The 19,720-nt window shown below is 32.9% G+C and overlaps 1 protein-coding gene across 1 annotated transcript in view; it reads left to right on the top strand.

The window, feature by feature from the left end:
• The window catches only part of LOC129219768 (alanine--tRNA ligase, cytoplasmic-like), a 116,168-nt gene that overhangs the window by 625 nt on the left and 95,823 nt on the right, over positions 1-19,720 (top strand). The window contains exons 2-3 of the mRNA XM_054854065.1: positions 6,171-6,368; positions 15,205-15,349. Of these exons, the coding sequence (XP_054710040.1) occupies positions 6,171-6,368; positions 15,205-15,349 (343 nt within the window). The remainder of the gene's footprint in view (positions 1-6,170; positions 6,369-15,204; positions 15,350-19,720) is intronic.

Here is a 19,720-nt window from a genome sequence, read left to right as displayed (position 1 = left end):
GTTCATGCATATTTAGGCGTGCATATACGAGAAAAGTACGTGTATATACATGTATGTTCGTGTAAAACACGAGAATATGCGTATAGATATTTGTTACCCCGAGTATACTCGTGTAAAGAGGTACATTTGTATTTGTACGTGGTATATACATATTTGTGCGTGCATATAGGAGAAGGCAAGTGTATAGACAAGTACGTTCATGTACACACGAGAATATGTAAACATACGTGTTACCCCGAGTATACTCGTGTACAGAGGTAAATTTCTATTTAAACGTGTATATACATATAGATGCACTGCATATAAGAGAAAATACGTGTATATACGAGTAAGTACCGTGTACACACGACAAATAAGTGTTTAACCCGAGTATACTCGTGTACGAAGGCACATTTGTATTTCTACGTGTGTATGCATATCTATGCGTTTATAAACGAGTAAATACATATATATATACAATTATGTACGAGTACACACGATAGTATGCTTATAGATACGTGTTACCACGAGTATACTCGTGTACAGAGGTAAATTTGCTTTTAATTGTTGTATATACATACTTATGCGTGCATACAAGCGAAAATACGTGTATGTACGTGTACACCATGAGAATATGCGTATAGATACGTGCTACCCCCGAGTATACTCATGTAAAGAGGTACATTTGCTATTTCGACGTGTATGTACATAACATATTCAAGCATGCATATACGAGAAAGTACGTGTACGTGAAAGAATGTTCGTGTACACACTAGAATATGCGTATAGATATGTGTTACTCCGAGTATACTCGTGTAAAGAACTACATTTGTATTTGTACGTGTATATAGATATTTATGCGTGCATAAACGAGAAGGTACATATTTATACAAGTATGTTCATGTACACGCGAGAATATAAGTAAACATACGTGTTATCCCGAGTATACTCGTGTATGGAGATACATTTGTATTTCTACGTGTATATACGTATTTAAGCGTGCATATACGAGAAAGTACGTGTATATACAAGTATGTTCGTGTACACATGAGAATATGCGTATAGATGCATGTTAACCCGAGTATACTCGTGCACAGAGGAAAATTTGTATTTATGATTGTACATACACTTTTATGCGTGCATGTTAGAGAAAAGACAAGTATATACGAGTATGTACGTGTACGCACGAGAATATGCGTTTAAACCAGTATTGTGCATTAATCAACTAAATCCTCAATCGACTAAAGTAATCTGACTCACATTTAGTTCAGATTATATTTAATCTGATTTTTTCAATTGCAGACGACGATTAACGTTAGTTTAAACTAACTTGGTTAGTTGTAGGGAAAAAAACTAATTTAGTTCAGATTGATTTAGTTCAGACTAATTTAATCAGATTGATTTAGTCAAACTAATATAATCAGATTGATTTAGACAAACTAATTTAATCATATTGATTTAGTCAACTAAAGTAAGCAGATTAAACTTCGTCAGATTAAACTTTACACTAAATCTAGAGAGATTGAAATAAATCTACACCGTATGTACTTGTATTTTCTCATGTATGCACGCATAAAAATGTATGCACAATCTTAAATAGAAAATTACCTCTACACACGAGTATACTCGATGTAACATTTATCTACACGCATATTCTCGTGTGAACACGTACATACTCGTATTCTCTTATATGCTCACATAAATATGTATATACACGTTTAAAAGCAAATTTCTCTGTGCACAAGTATACTCGGAGTAACAAGTATCTTTACGCATATTCTCTCGTGTGTTCACATACATAATCATATATACATGCATTTACCTATGTATAAGCGCATAAATATGCATATACACATAGAAATTCAAATGTACCATTGTACACTAGTATACTCGGGCTAAAAAGGAATATATACGTCTATTCTCGTGTGTACATGAACTTACTCGAATATACACGTATTTTCTCGTATATGCATGTATAAATATATATATATATATATATATATATATATATATATATATATATATATATACATATATATATATATATATATATATATATATATATATATATATATATATATATATATATATATATATATAATATAAATAAATAAACCTCTGTGCACGAGTTTACTCGGATTAACACGTATCCATACGCATATTTTTTGTGTACACGTACATACCCGTGTAATCACGTATTTACTCGTGTATGCACAAATAAATTTGTACATACACTTAGAAATTACAGATACCTCCGTCCACGAATATACTCGGGATAACAGGTAGAAAAAAAAAAAAATTGGGTTTACACTTATTTACTCGTATATACACGTATTTACTTGTGTTTACACGTACTTATAGGTATATACACGTAGAAATACAAAATTTCCAGTATACACGAATATTCGGGATAACGCGTATATATACGGATATTCACAAAACTACTCGTTAATACATGTTTTTACTCGTATATACAAGTGTATGCGAGCATAAATATGTTTTTTAACGTATTAACGTACAAATACAAATGTACCTCTGTACATTCGCATATTCTCTTGTGTACACGAACATACTCGTACATACTTGTCTTTTCTCGTATATGCTCGCATAAAATTGTATGTACAATCTTAAATACAAATTCTCCTCTCTGCACGAGTATACTCGGGTTAACACACATCTATATGCATATTCTCGTGTGTACACGAACATACTTGTATATACAAATACTTTCTCGTATATGCAAGCTTAAATATGCATGAACACGTAGAAATACAAATGTACCTCTTTACACGAGTATACTCGGGGTAACACGTATCTATACGCATATTTTCATGTGTACACGTACATACTCGTATATACACGTATTTAGTCGTTTATAAACGCATAAATATGCATATACACGTAGAAATACAAATGTGCCATCGTACACGAGTATACTCGGGTTAAACAAGTATCTATATACCTATTGTCGTGTGTACACGTACTTACTTGTATATACACGTATTTTCTCGTATATGCATGCATCAATGTGTGTATACACGTTTAAATAGAAATTTACCTCTGTGCACGAATATACTCGGGGTAACACGTATGTTTACATATATTCTCGTGTGTACATGAACATACTTGTATATACACGTACCTTCTCGTTTATGCACGCATAAATATCTATATACACGTACAAATACAAATGTAGCTTTTTACACGAGTATACTCGGGGTAACACATATCTATACGCATATTCTCGTGTGTGTACGAACATACTTGTATGTACACGTGCTTTCTCGTATATGCATGCTGGAATATGTATATACACGTCGAAATAGAAATGTACCTCTTTACACGAGTATACTCGGGGTAACACGTATCTATACGCATATTCTCATGTGTACACGTACATACTCGTATATACACGTATTTACTCGTTTATAAACGCATAAATATGCATATAAACGTAGAAATAAATATATTCCATCGTACACGAGTATACTCGGGTTGAACAAGTATCTATATACCTATTGTCATGTGTACACGTACTTACTCGTATATACACGTATTTTCTCGTATATGCATGCATCAATGTGTATATATACGTTTAAATAGAAATTTACCTCTGTGCACGAGTATACTCGGGGTAACACGTATGTTTACATATATTCTCGTGTGTACATGAACATACTTTTATATACACGTACCTTCTTGTTTATGCACGCATACATATCTATATACACGTACAAATACAAATGTAGCTTTTTACACGAGTATACTCGGGGTAACACATATCTATACGCATATTCTCGTGTGTGCACAAACATACTTGTATGTACACGTGCTTTCTCGTATATGCATGCTTGAATATGTATATACACGTCGAAATAGAAATGTACCTCTTTACACGAGTATACTCGGGGTAACACGTATCTATACGTATATTCTCATGTGTACACGTACATAATCGTATATACACGTATTTACTCGTTTATAAACGCATAAATATGCATATAAACGTAGAAATACAAATGTTCCATCGTACACGAGTATACTCGGGTTAAATAAGTATCTATATACCTATTGTCATGTGTACACGTACTTACTCGTATATACACGTATTTTCTCGTATATGCATGCATCAATGTGTATATACACGTTTAAATAGAAATTTACCTCTGTGCACGAGTATACACGGGTTAACACGTATGTTTACATATATTCTCGTGTGTACATGAACATACTTTTATATACACGTACCTTCATGTTTATGCACGCATAAATATCTATATACACGTACATATACAAATGTAGCTTTTTACACGAGTATACTCGGGGTAACACATATCTATACGCATATTCTCGTGTGTGCACGAACATACTTGTATGTACACGTGCTTTCTCGTATATGCATGCTGGAATATGTATATACACGTCGAAATAGAAATGTACCTCTTTACACGAGTATACTCGGGGTAACACGAATCTATACGCATATTCTCATGTGTACACGTACATACTCGTATATACACGTATTTACTCGTTTATAAACGCATAAATATGCATATAAACGTAGAAATAAATATATTCCATCGTACACGAGTATACTCGGGTTGAACAAGTATCTATATACCTATTGTCATGTGTACACGTACTTACTCGTATATACACGTATTTTCTCGTATATGCATGCATCAATGTGTATATACACGTTTAAATAGAAATTTACCTCTGTGCACGAGTATACTCGGGGTAACACGTATGTTTACATATATTCTTGTGTGTACATGAACATACTTTTATATACACGTACCTTCTTGTTTATGCACGCATACATATCTATATACACGCACAAATACAAATGTAGCTTTTTACACGAGTATACTCGGGGTAACAAATATCTATACGCATATTCTCGTGTGTGCACAAACATACTTGTATGTACACGTGCTTTCTTGTATATGCATGCTTGAATATGTATATACACGTCGAAATAGAAATGTACCTCTTTACACTAGTATACTCGGAGTAACACGTATCTATACGCATATTCTCTTGTGTACACGTATATAAACGTATTTTCGCTTGTGTGCACTCATAAGTATGTGTATACACAATTAAAAGCAAATTTACCTCTGTACACGAGTATACTCGGGGTTACACGTATCCATATGCATATTCTCATGTATACACGTACATACTCGTATATACACGTATTTACTTATGTACGCACACATAAATATGTATATTTACTTAAAATTTCAAATATACCTCCGTACACGAACATACGCGGGATAACACTTGTATATACGTATATACCCGCACGTAGTCGTATGTACACGCATTAACTCGTGTATGCTTGCATAAATATATATATACACGTAGAAATACAAATGTGCCTCTGTTCATGTGATATTTATATTTTACGAATTTAATCTGAATTAAAAAAGTAATCAAATCAATTTGATTACTTTTAATCTGATTACTTTTAGTCTGACTAAATTCAATCTGATTAATTTAATCTGAACTAAATCAATCTGAACTAAATTAGTTTTTTTAGTCAACTAACGAGTTAGTTTAAACTAACGTTAAACTTCGTCTGCAATTGAATTAAATTTTTAAAATATTAGTCTGAACTAAATGGGAGTCAGATTACTTTAGTCAACTAATCAATCAATTACAAATTTAGTTGATTTTTTTAGTTGATGCCCAACACTGCCTGCTAGGATCGGCCCTGTCTTTACGATCTGCAACTATGCTATACCAGACCTAAATACAAAATTTCCCTGGTTATGCTGGTCCTACATTCAACCTTCTATGGCTGATTGATTTAGAGTTGTGCAAGATTCTACATACATATGCTTCTGAGAATTTAAGAAAATGGTTTTAGGGATAGCTGAATTACTTTGTTGGGTTTCCCATGTATACATGAATGTAGGTGTCACAAAAAATAAAAAAATGAATAGAAAAAAGAATGAAGCAAGTCTAAATTGCTTCAGGAGTGTTCAAAGTTGAATTTTATATTGAAATTTTTCCTTGGTAGAATGTTTCCGTTACACTGTACAAAAAAGTAAAAAATACTTCAATGAGAGACAATTGAATTAAAAATTGAAAAAGTAAAAAATGAGATTGTTTCTTCATAAATTTATACCATATTTTTTCCATTTTTATTTCTGTGTAATTAAATTATTATATATCTTTAGGGTCCCTCCTGACCATATCTATCCTTTTGGAACCAAAGAGAATTTTTGGGAAATGGCTGATGTAGGTCCCTGTGGTCCATGTACTGAAATACATTATGATTTCATTTCTTCTGGTGCAGAGGATGCCTCTAAAAGGATTAATGCTGATAGGCCAGATTTAATAGAAATATGGAATCTGGTTTTCATCCAGTATAATAAGTAAGTAATTTTGTTTTGACTTTTGTTCAATTTTTTTATTCACTGATAATCCCCAAGAATACATGAACTTTGTTAAGAATCTTTATGAACTGCTGTTTTAGTTTTTTGATTTGTTATATTAGTTACTTTTCTGTTAGACTGTTACAAGGTTTTGATATTTGCCCCATCAATATCAAAAACTTGCCCGATATGGGGGCAAGTTTTTGTCTGCATATGAGGACAGTCATTTGCAGAATCCATTTTAAAAATGGAAGTTTGCAGATATCGTCGCCTCAGAGCAATAGTAAGATATCTAATCCCAGAAATAACGCTAAAGTTATCTTGCTATTGTTGTTAGCTGCTGGCCTTGGTGACAATGGACGAATATTGTTGATGGCGCTGCCATGTTTAATTTTCATGTTTTAATTTTGCATTTTAATGAAAATTTCAAGCTTTTTTTTGGTTAACAAGTTATTTTAATGAAACCTTTCATGTTCTTTATTTTGCTTGCTTTTTTATTGGTGGGTTATTTTTCCTTTTAATGGAGCTTCCAATCTTGTTTAATTTACTTCTTTTGTTTAAAATTCTTTTTAAAAAGAATGTTTGGTATCTCCAAATATGTAGTGTTATATAACTTTTACCAGACATGGCAGCACTATAGGAAATGTGAAAAAATCTGTAGGATTAAAAATGTGCCAATTGTAGTACCTATCTCATTAAAAGCAATCCTGTTTTAAAAAGTTCCCAGCCAAGAAAAGCTGTAACTCTTCCCCACAAAAAAGAAGAATTTCATCCTAAACCCAAAAACCCTTAGCCTTAAAAAGTTTTATCTAGTTTTCCGGCCTAGTGTCTGCCAAACTACCATCCTCCCTGTTTTTCTCTTTCATCACAACTACTTTTGCTAGAACCTGCCACCATTGCCAACTTCTCACCAGTGAGGATAGATCCTCTGAATTGTTTTCAATCCAGTTTAACAGGTAGCTTTTTGCTCCCCAAGCAACTACCTCACTTTACAAAGCTTCCCGCCAAACAGCATTGAAAACAATTTCAAGGATCTATCCTCACTGGTGAGGAGTTGGTGATGGGGGCAGGTTCTAGCAAAAGTAGTTGTGATGAAAGAGGAAAACAGGGAGGATGATAGTTTGGCAGACACTAGGCAGGAAAACTAGATATCTTAACTTTTTAAGGCTGAGGGTTTTTGGGTTTAGGATGAAAGTCTTCTTTTTCATGGGAAAGTCTTACAGGTTTTCTTGGCGGGGAAATTTTTACAACAGGGTTGTTTTTGATGAGATATCACATTTTTTTGCATAAATATTATTTGCACTTTGTCTGTTTTCTTAGAATTGAGAATTTCAAGTTTTGAGTTTTCAATTGAAACAATGTATTTTGGGTTTCTAAGGAGCAATAATGGCAAGCTTAAAATTTTATGTCATGTTAGCTTCTGATCAGTAAAATTCTATGTACATTTGGCGAGAATTGGGGCATTTAAATTTTATTGCAATCCTTGTATCCTCTCTGTTGCAAATAAAACTACTTGGATAATAAAATACTATGTTTTAAATAATGTTGTTTTCTAGTATTTTGCAACTTGGCAGTAAATTCTATTACAGTTTCTTTTTTTGACTGATCATTCAACATTTTCATGAAGTTTTTTTTATGTTTTACAGCTTGTGAGCTATTTTAATCTATCTTTTCACCTTATTTAATGACTTCTTTTCTTAAATTATTTTACATTTTATGGGCTGAGTTGCAATTGTTTAGTGATTTATCTTTCTTTTTAATGCTTGTTTAACATCTTTGTTTTTTTTATGTTCAAGACAAAATAACGTATGATATCGCTAAACAAGTAATTCCGGCAATGAATAAAATAAAAATGATCGCCGAAAGGTTGAAAATTTGCCCCAAAGCGTACTTGTAGCGGAAAAGTACAAAGTAGTCTTCATGCTTGTGGGGGTTATTTTAATCGAGCTTTTCACTTCCCTTAATGGCTTTTTTTTTGTATGGAGGGTTATTTTACATTTTAACTGTTTATATTAACTATTTAGCGAATTATTTTTTGTTTTAATAGAACTGTGTGTCTTGTTTAATACCTTTGTTTTGTTTAAAAGTTCATTAAAAAGACAAAATAACGTATGGTATATCGCCAAAAAAAAAAACTAAGCCATTAAATGTATTAAACTTGGATGTGTCAGACAGAAGATCTATGCAACTGTTGGATCTGTGTTTGTCTTGATTGAATTTCTTTCCTAAGACAGTTCTTGAATAGCTCTTACATCTGTTTCATAGCCTTGTAATTTCAGTCAGAAATTAACAAACCCTATGAGCTGAGAGCAAGTACATAAGAATTTTGGGGAAATTAGTGATTTTCCAATTTTAATTACGATTCTATTTTACGAATCTCTTATTTATAAGCTGTTCATTAGTCATAAAAAAAATCTTTCATTCAAACAATGTAATTTTCATTCTTTTTTAAACTAAAAATGACAGTAATATGTTGTTTTATAGATTTGACATAATGTCAAAGTAGCTCTTAACTGAAAATTCCATCATCAGGAATAATAAATCTCAGGGAGGAAGATAGCCCCTTTGATTTAAATAGTAATTTCATCTTCCTGTGTCTGTGTTTTTTGATTTTTTTCTTTACTTGGTGTATTAAAAAAATATGTAATTATTAATAGAACTTGTTATGAAAATATGCTCACCATATAGAGTACACAGTTTTTTTATTCGTTTCGATATCGCAGACTCGTTTTTTACAAACTTTTCTCCTTGTTCCAAGGAGCTTGTAAAGTTGAGCGTCACTCATATATTAATGTAATTAGAATCCTGCCATAATTATAAATTGTAAATGATCTTAAAACCAAAAAAAAAAATTGAATTTTGACCTCTTGAATTCAAATTATGTTTTTCGCAAGCACTAGTGTGTGTGTGTATGTAGCCATGTGTGTTTATGTGTGTGCGGGGGGTATGTGTGTTTGTGTGTAGGGGGTATGTGTATGTGTGTGTAGGCATGTGTGTTTGTGTGTGGTGGGGAATGTATGTGTGTAGGCATTAGGACTCGACCGATGCATCGGCGCCGATGGTTCAACAATTTAGCCATCGGCATCGGCGGCTGATGCTAACTTGCGGGAAACATCGGCCCATCAACCTTAAAAAACATCGAAAAGCCGATGGAATTGGCCGATGTTTTGAAAAGAAAAAAAAAAGGACCTTTGCTGTTTTACTTTTTAATACAAGGTAAATGGAGTTGTTGTTTTCATATAAAATTATTTACTTAAATTTCAGTATGAATTTCTATTTTTAGTCATCCCTAGAAGAGTTTTTAATATTACATTCAGGTACCAAACAAGTTAATTATTGCGTTGTTTCTTGCAGCAGGATGTACGTATGTATCTATCATAAGTCATAACTCAAAAATGATAATCTGTAGAAGGTTAAAGTTTCATATGTGGGGTCTGCGGACGTTCCAGTTGTGCACTTCTCTTTTTGTTTTCAATCGGGTGTTCTGAAAAGCCTGTTTACTCATTTTTTGTGGCTATTAATTACTTATTTCAATGCAAAACTAATATAGCGTCTCAGACTGGCGATCATTTGGTGATATATTGCCGAATTGAAGACTATGGAAACAAATATGAGATGGCGAAACCGATTTTTGTGTCATTTTATTAGATTCCCGTTGAACCGACGGTAATTTTTAATTTTGCGATATTTGTAATATGAATCACAGTAATGCAGTCTTTTCTGTATCGCTTCAGCGGAGTTACAAGTTTGGGGCCCGTCGAAATACGTTTTGGGAATCACAGAAGTTTGTAAAACATTTATCATTCGCATTTTTGTAACTCATTCTGTGGCCCTATGGTTATGGGGCCTCCCGCGCTATTGCAACATTTGGTATATTTTAAATCCGCCATTGCACGTCAAAACAAAATCGTAGTGCAAGTTTTGAAAGGGTTTTCTGCTCAATGTTTATGATTATTTTAAACTCTATTTTTACGACTATTTTTTGAATTTCCGAGAACACTTGCGTGCCCCTCCTCCCACTCCCTCAATTTCTGAAATTAAACTCTAGTTGTATTTCTGAGTTGTTTAAGACTAACACCATTCATAAAATTGGAGAGTTTTTTTCTTCAAACTTTATCTATTGTTTAGAAAGAATTTAGGGCATTAATGTAAGATATTGATTAAAGACGTTTTGAATGGTGACATAATTCGGAAATCAAAGGGACTTTTGATTTTTTCTTCTGGAAGTGCTGAAGTAAATTCAGAAACTCTTCCGAGGCGTTGGTGGTAGCTGTTCTGTACTAAAAAAATGAGGCAGAGGTTGGGGCCGAAGTGTGATTTACTCCAAAATCAGAGGGTGACTCCCCTAACCCTACCTCGTCGTTTCAAGCATTTCTTAAATATTTAGCGATTATTTATTTTAGTCAAGAAATGTCATTTTGCGTATTTATCATACTTGTTTCACCTATATTTCGTAAATTGCCATCTTTTTTTGCATCATTAGTAGCGATTGATTTTTTTCGGTTGTAAGTAACTATTTTTATGTATTTATATAAAATAAATGAATAAGTTATTTTCGTTTTTTATAGAAAAGTTGTAAGGATTTTCTATTATGCAATTTTTCAAATTTTAGAAAATTATTGTTAAATTGAAAAATTTAATTTGAACTTAGCTTCAATAATCTTGTAAAGCTTCATAAAAGATTAAACAATCAAATTGTTCTATACTATGTGTGCAAGCATCAGATCAAGTAGTATATGTATTCAGTTATTAACTTGGTGTAAATATTGAGTTTGTTTATTGTACCTGCGTTTTAAGAACCTTGCTCTTTTTATGGCTATTTTTTTTTCAGCAAAATGTATGTCACTGTTATAGCTTTTATGAAAAATGCAAACTTTTCTATTCATAAATTTTAAATAAGTATAAAAATATTACTATTTTGATTTAATATTGTAATTTATCTCTTATCTTTTTTGATTAATTTGATGACTAAAAAATGTCTACGTGCAATATTTCCACTTTAATTGCGTAATTTGTTGACGGTTTCATAGTTCTATTCTTTTTTTTTGAATGATTAAACAACATAATTTAATTTTTTTAACAATGTTTAGTGTACCTAAATCCATACATTAGTGCAACATTACTGAAATCTTAGTTATATGCTCAATTTAAAAAGAAAAAAAAAAAAACAAATGAATTGGTTATTAAACAGTCTCTTTGTTTTTCTTCCTTCTTTTTTTGGCTATTGTTCTTTCTCTTTCATCATACAGCAGTCAAAAAAGGAGAAGCATAACTACACTCTATACAAATTGTACGTAGTACGATGTAAAATTTCGGGGACAAGCTGTATAAAATCTTACCCAGAATCGTTCACATTACCGAAGCACATCCACCTTCAAAAGGTCGCCTTAAGGGACTATGTACTTCTGCCAGTGTTCGTATAACTTTTGGAAACACTTCTGGAAGCCATTTTTCGCTACCTTCTATGATGCAGCTTCATCTTCTCCTAACGGAAAAAATCGGTGTCTACGCAAATGTTTTTTTGCTGGGAACAGGTAAAAGTCACACGGAGCTAAGTCCGACGAAACGTTATGTTATTTGTTTGTCATATCAGAGTATTGACCAATCGAACCGTGCATCCTCAACATGAAAGTCGCCTTCTTCCCCACGATGAAGTTAAAGCAGCAGCTCAAGAGGCCTTACAGGCATTTGCGAAAAATGTCTTCCAGAAGTACTTCTAAAAGCTATACGAACTTTGGCAGAAGTGCATAATCGTTCAAGGTGACTATTTTGTACATAGATATATGCTTCGGTAATGTGAACTATTTAGGGTAAGGATTTATAAAACTTGTCCTCGAACTTTTAGATCATACTACGTACGTATGAGTTTTCAATTTACTATTTCATAACGTTTTTGAGTGACGCAAGTTTACGCGCACGAAGACATCACAAGAGAATTTGCGATAATTAACTGAGGAGGCGTTCAAAATGGATATTTGGTTATCTATATGTTCTTAAGTACATATGTATGTACAGATGTGCCGAAAAAACTTGTGAAGTATAAATTTGGTGATACTAAAATAGAAATTTATGTCGAAATCTGATATTTTTTTTTTGTGATTACAATTCTTTATTCGTAGAAAGGAAGTAAAGTGAAATGAATCAATGATCCTTTAAATCCCTGACAATCTTATCAATTTATTTCTGTTTGATTTTTTTTTTGCCATCGGCCATCAGTAATCGGCCATTTGGAGGAAAACAATCGGCCATCGGCCATCTTTGAACAATCGGCCAACAATCGGCATCGGCCCATCGGCCAAAAAATGCCATCTGTCGAGCCCTAGTAGGCATATGTGTTTGTGTCTGTGTGCAGGCATGAGTGTGATGAGTGTATGGGTAGTTGTGTGTGTATGTGTAGGTGTCTGTATGTATGCGTGTGTGTGTATGTATGTTTAAGTGTGTATGTTTTTGTGTGTGTATGTATTTGTGTGTGCACGCATACGTATAGTTGTGTATGTATGCGGGTGTGTGTAGGACATGGATGCAACCTGGAGATGGCTTTCGCTAGAGGAGCAGCATCGTGAGGAGCCGGTCAACGGTGATGCTGCAGAGGGTGCTGGCGGGAAAATAAAATGATAGCGCATCAAAACAGTCAAGTGAGAACAATAAGCAATCGTGATTGCCCAAAAAATTTTCTAAAATGTCACACATATTGGGGAACAGATTATTTGGTTTGATAAAACTGATCTTATTCTTATTAAGCTGTAATTACTCTCTTTCCAACAAAGTAGGTACCAGTTAAATGCAAAGCAAATGACTCGTACTGCTTTACGTCAAATAAAGTACAATCTTGTTTATCCAGAATAACTGAGACCAAACAGCAATCCAAATGAAAAAAAATCTGGATAATCTGGGTAATATGAGTAAATTGCAAAACACATCATTAAATTAGCAGACTTATCTTTTATTACGGCAAAGAGCAGTAAAACAATGCTTTGTAACAGAACAACACAGTACCTTTTCCTGCAAATGCTTTTTCATTTATAGGGATTTATAGGCATTTATAGGGATTTCATTTATAGGGATTTATAGGCATTTATATCATTATATCATTATTCAGGTGCAGTGGTATCGGACTTATGTTCCAAGTATGCTAACTTGTTTATTAAATTGCTACTATAATTTATTTTACATTCTATGCACGAGTTGTATGATTAATCAAAGCAAAAACCGAATATTTGGCGTATAAATAGTTTTGTTCTTGCAATTGTAATTTGAAATTATCATTTAAGTTAATATTATTTTTTAAATCTACAAATTTGATCCGAATAAATGGGGGGTTATCCATTGTAGCGAACATGTTTATGCATAATTGAATATAAGCGTGACAAATAAAACAATTAAATGTAAACTCGAAAGCAATGTTGATTTTAATCTTCTCTCTGTCAGGGACAGACTGGCCTGCTGGCCGATGCACCCTCAAGCCTAGACACCTTTTTTCATAATTTTTTTTTTTCAAATTAATTTATTTTTTAAACATTTTGGTGCAATTTCGTTTTTTTTCTGTTTTCTTTTTTCTTTCTTTTCTTTTTTTTTGCGCCCACAAACCTGTGCGACTTCCCTTCACTTTTGTTTTTCTTTTCTTTAAACTCGTAATCCTGCATACCATCGTTTTTTTTCCTTTCTATCTTTTTCTTTTCTTTTTTTCCCACCTTCTTTTTATTGAACCCTTTTTTTCCCCACCTTTTTTTTTCCACTTTTTTTTTTTTTTTTTTTTGCGCTCTTTGGAGACCAAGGTTGACACCCTCATGCGGGACCCAGTCAGCCCCTGCTCTCTGTCCCCCTCACTTGGCAGGTTGTTGTTGACAAGGAAGCCTCTATGTGGAGGTGCACTATGACCCACTATAACTAAAACAAAACCAACAGCTGCCATGTACTATCTCGCAACAGAGAGCAAGTTTTTGTCCGCATATGGTGCAGTCATCATAGAATCCAGTTTAAAAATGCAAGTATGCAATATGCCAATAAAATTCTGCCTTGCACCATCTTCTAATGTATGATTTTCAATGCCATTTCAAGGTTGGTCTTCCACCTCTGCAGCAGCAAATGATAATTTTAGGCTTAAAAGTTAGAAGCTCATCCTCTCAAGTAACAAAAGTTGAAGAAGGTATATGGAATGCTGAAATAATGGGCTTGAACCCCTGAAATCGGAACTAATGTTGCTTTCTTTGACTCAAAATTCAGCTGTTTCTTACTAGAGTTCTGCAACAGCAAAATTTGTGAGACAGCCCTTGGTGTAAAGGTTGCACTTCCTGATTGGCAACACGCGACAGCAGTTGAATATCAATTTTCCACTGGTGTCACAACCTTCCGTTAACAGATTCATCAAGCAGCTGTTTGTCGCGCTTAGAATCCTCTCCATAATTTTAAAATTACAGAATTAGAACTGCTTCAATGAGTTCCTGCACATTGGTTTTATTTAATAGTGAATGGCTTATCATCAATATCGTCACAACTTTTTGGATTTGAAAAGATGTTTCTTGAACCTCAGAAATAACTGACAATTTTTTTTTTTTTTTTGCAACTTTGTCCATTTACAGCATTGTTCAGTGTTGATATTCTTAATTACACTGAAGATTCCTATTTGGATATAATATAGTAATCCAAAGAATATAAAGAATTATTATTCTTTGGATTACTATATTATATCCAAATAGGAAATTTTTTTCACTTTATTTATTTATCTGTTGTCATATTTTAATCTGTTTGACATGTGGCTTCACATTATTATTATTGGAGGACGTTATAGTTTTAGCTGTTTTTACTTTAACTCTACATTCATTACTCTCATTAACAGAGAAAACGATGGTTCATTGAAAAAGATACCTAGCTTGAATGTTGATACTGGCATGGGATTTGAAAGACTGACCGCTGTTTTGCAAGGCACCATGTCAAATTACGAAACTGATATTTTTATACCATTATTTAATGCAATTGAAAAAGTAAGTATCATTTTTTCAAAATATTTTACACTAATTTGTTAGGTTTTTTCTCTTTTCTTTTTTTAAAATTATTGTTAAATAAATAAAGGGGAAAAAATATATTATTATTATTTTTTGTTTTTGTAATTTTGTACTAGATTAAAAAAAGGATGAATGTCAAGTTCATGTTTTTTAAATTTCTAGTTATGTAATGCAAAATCATGCAGTAGAAACCCATTATACTGCTGAGTTGAGGGATATACAGTCAGACCTCGATATAAGGTCACTCGCTTATAACATCACCTCGCATATAAAGTCACTTTTCTAAAGTCCTGGCTCATTGAACAGGAATTCTATGTTATGTCTAATCAGATCTATGGTAATACATTAATCGCTTATATGGTCACTTATGTCTGATTTCTTTTAATGATTTCAGTGCCTAATAGATTCACTTCCAAGAATTTTCCGCGATATACGATTCTTAAAAAGTGAAAAGTCATATTCCTTCTATTAACATAGCATGTAGTGCACTGAATGCAGTAGAAAGTGAATATTACGACAGTGACACTAAAATATAAAGCAATAACGAGGACATTCAGAGTGCAGTGTTGGGCATCAACTAAAAAAATCAACTAAATTTGTAATTGATTGATTAGTTGACTAAAGTAATCTGACTCCCATTTAGTTCAGACTAATATTTTAAAAATTTAATTCAATTGCAGACAGAAGATTAACGTTAGTTTAAACTAACTCGTTAGTTGATTAAAAAAACTAATTTAGTTCAGATTGATTTAGTTCAGATTAAATTAATCAGATTGAATTTAGTCAGATTAAAAGTAATCAGATTAAAAGTAATCAAATTGATTTGATTAAATTTTTAATTCAGATTAAATTCGTAAAATATAAATATCACATGAACAGAGGCACATTTGTATTTCTACGTGTATATATATATTTATGCAAGCATACACGAGTTAATGCGTGTACATACGACTACGTGCGGGTATATACGTATATAAACGTGTTATCCCGCGTATGTTCGTGTACGGAGGTATATTTTAAATTTTAAGTAAATATACATATTTATGTGTGCATACACGAGTAAATACGTGTATATACGAGTATGTACGTATATACAAGAGAATATGCATATGGATACGTGTAACCCCAAGTATACTCGTGTACAGAGGTAAATTTGCTTTTAATTGTGTATACACATACTTATGCGTGCACACAAGCGAAAATACGTTTATATACGTGTATACATGAGAATATGCGCATAGATACGTGTTACCCCGAGTATAATCGTGTAAAGAGGTACATTTGTATTTCGACGTTTATATACATATTCAAACATGCATATACGAGAAAGTACGTGTACATACAAGTATGTTCGTGTACACACGAGAATATGCGTATAGATATGTGTTACCCTGAGCATACTCGTGTAAAAAGCTACATTTGTATTTGTACGTGTATATAGATATTTATGCGTGCATAAACAAGAAGGTACGTGTATATAAAAGTATGTTCATGTACACACGAGAATATACGTAAACATACGTGTTACCCCGAGTATACTCGTGCACAGAGGTAAATTTCTATTTAAACGTGTATATACACATTGATGCATGCATATACGAGAAAATACGTGTATATACGAGTAAGTACGTGTACACATGACAATAGGTATATAGATACTTGTTTAACCCGAGTATACTCGTGTACGATGGAACATTTGTATTTCTACGTTTATATGCATATTTATGCGTTTATAAACGAGTAAATACGTGTATATACGAGTATGTACGTGTACACATGAGAATATGCGTATAGATACGTGTTACCCCGAGTATACTCGTGTAAAGAGGTACATTCCTATTTCGACGTGTATATACATTTTCAAGCATGCATATACGAGAAAGCACGTGTACATACAAGTATGTTCGTGTACACACGAGAATATGCGTATAGATATGTGTTACCCGAGTATACTCGTGTAAAAAGCTACATTTGTATTTGTACGTGTATATAGATATTTATGCGTGCATAAACAAGAAGGTACGTGTATATAAAAGTATGTTCATGTACACACGAGAATATACGTAAACATACGTGTTACCCCGAGTATACTCGTGCACAGAGGTAAATTTCTGTTTAAACGTGTATATACACATTGATGCATGCATATACGAGAAAATACGTGTATATACGAGTAAGTACGTGTACACATGACAATAGGTATATAGATAATTGTTTAACCCGAGTATACTCGTGTACGATGGAACATTTGTATTTCTACGTTTATATGCATATTTATGCGTTTATAAACGAGTAAATACGTGTATATACGAGTATGTACGTGGACACATGAGAATATGCGTATAGATACGTGTTACCCCGAGTATACTCGTGTAAAGAGGTACATTTCTATTTCGACGTGTATATACATTTTCAAGCATGCATATACGAGAAAGCACGTGTACATACAAGTATGTTCGTGTACACACGAGAATATGCGTATAGATATGTGTTACCCCGAGTATACTTGTGTAAAAAGCTACATTTGTATTTGTACGTGTATATAGATATGTATGCGTGCATAAACAAGAAGGTACGTGTATATACAAGTATGTTCATTTACACACGAGAATATATGTCAACATACGTGTTACCCCGAGTATATTCGTGCACAGAGGTAAATTTCTATTTAAACGTGTATGCGCACATTGATGCATGCATATACGAGAAAATACATGTATATACGAGTAAGTACATGTACATACGACAATAGGTATATAGATACTTGTTCAACCCGAGTATACTCGTGTACGATGGCACATTTGTATTTCTACGTGTATATGCATATTTATGCGTTTATAAACGACTAAATACGTGTATATACGAGTATGTACGTGTACACCTGAAAATATGCGTATAGATACGTGTTACCCCGAGTATACTCGTGTAAAGAGGTACATTTGTATTTCTATGTGTTCATGCATATTTAAGCTTGCATATACGAGAAAGTATTTGTATATACAAGTATGTTCGTGTACACACGAGAATATGCATATAGATGCGTGTTAACCCGAGTATACTCGTGCAGAGAGGAGAATTTGTATTTAAGATTGTACATACAATTTTATGCGAGCATATACGAGAAAAGACAAGTATGTACGAGTATGTTCGTGTACACAAGAGAATATGCGAATAGAAACGTGTAACCCGAGTATACTCGTGTACAGAGGTACATTTGTATTTGTTCGTTAATACGTTAAAAAACATATTTATGCTCGCATACACTTGTATATATGAGTAAAAACATGTATTAAGGAGTAGTTTTGTGCATATCCGTATATATACGCGTTATCCCGAATATTCGTGTATACTGGAAATTTTGTATTTCTACGTGTATATACCTATAAGTACGTGTAAACACAAGTAAATACGTGTATATACGAGTAGGTAAGTGTAAACCCAATTTTTTTTTTTTTTGCATTTCTACCTGTTATCCCGAGTATATTCGTGGACGGAGGTATGTGTAATTTCTAAGTGTATGCACAAATTTATTTGTGCATACACGAGTAAATACGTGTATATTTGAAAAAGTTCGCGTAGCCACGAGAATAGACGTATATATATATATATATAAATATATATATATATATTTATGCATGCATTTACGAGAAAATACGTGTATATTCGAGTAAGTTCATGTACACACGAGAATAGACGTATATATTCCTTTTTAGCCCGAGTATACTAGTGTACAATGGTACATTTGAATTTCTATGTGTATATGCATATTTATGCGCTTATACATAGGTAAATGCATTTATATACGATTATGTATGTGAACACACGAGAGAACATGCGTAAAGATACTTGTTACGCCGAGTATACTTGTGCACAGAGAAATTTGCTTTTAAACGTGTATATACATATTTATGTGGGCATATAAGAGAATACGAGTATGTACGTGTTCACACGAGAATATGCGTGTAGATAAATGTTACACCGAGTATACTCGTGTGTAGAGGTACATTTGTATTTAAGATTGTACATACATTTTTATGCGTGCATACATGAGAAAATACAAGTACATACGATGTAGATTTATTTCAATCTCTCTAGATTTAGTATAAAGTTTAATCTGACGAAGTTTAATCTGCTTACTTTAGTTGACTAAATCAATCTGATTAAATTAGTTTGACTAAATCAATCTGATTAAATTAGTCTGAACTAAATCAATCTGAACTAAATTAGTTTTTTTTCCCTACGACTAACCAAGTTAGTTTAAACTAACGTTAATCGTCGTCTGCAATTGAAAAAATCCGATTTAATATAATCTGAACTAAATGTGAGTCAGATTACTTTAGTCGATTGAGG

Source organism: Uloborus diversus, chromosome 4 (genome assembly GCF_026930045.1).
Source record: "Uloborus diversus isolate 005 chromosome 4, Udiv.v.3.1, whole genome shotgun sequence".
Taxonomy (NCBI): Eukaryota; Metazoa; Arthropoda; class Arachnida; order Araneae; family Uloboridae; genus Uloborus; species Uloborus diversus.
Note: the sequence above shows the minus strand (reverse complement) of the source record. Positions and strands in the feature narration are given on the sequence as shown.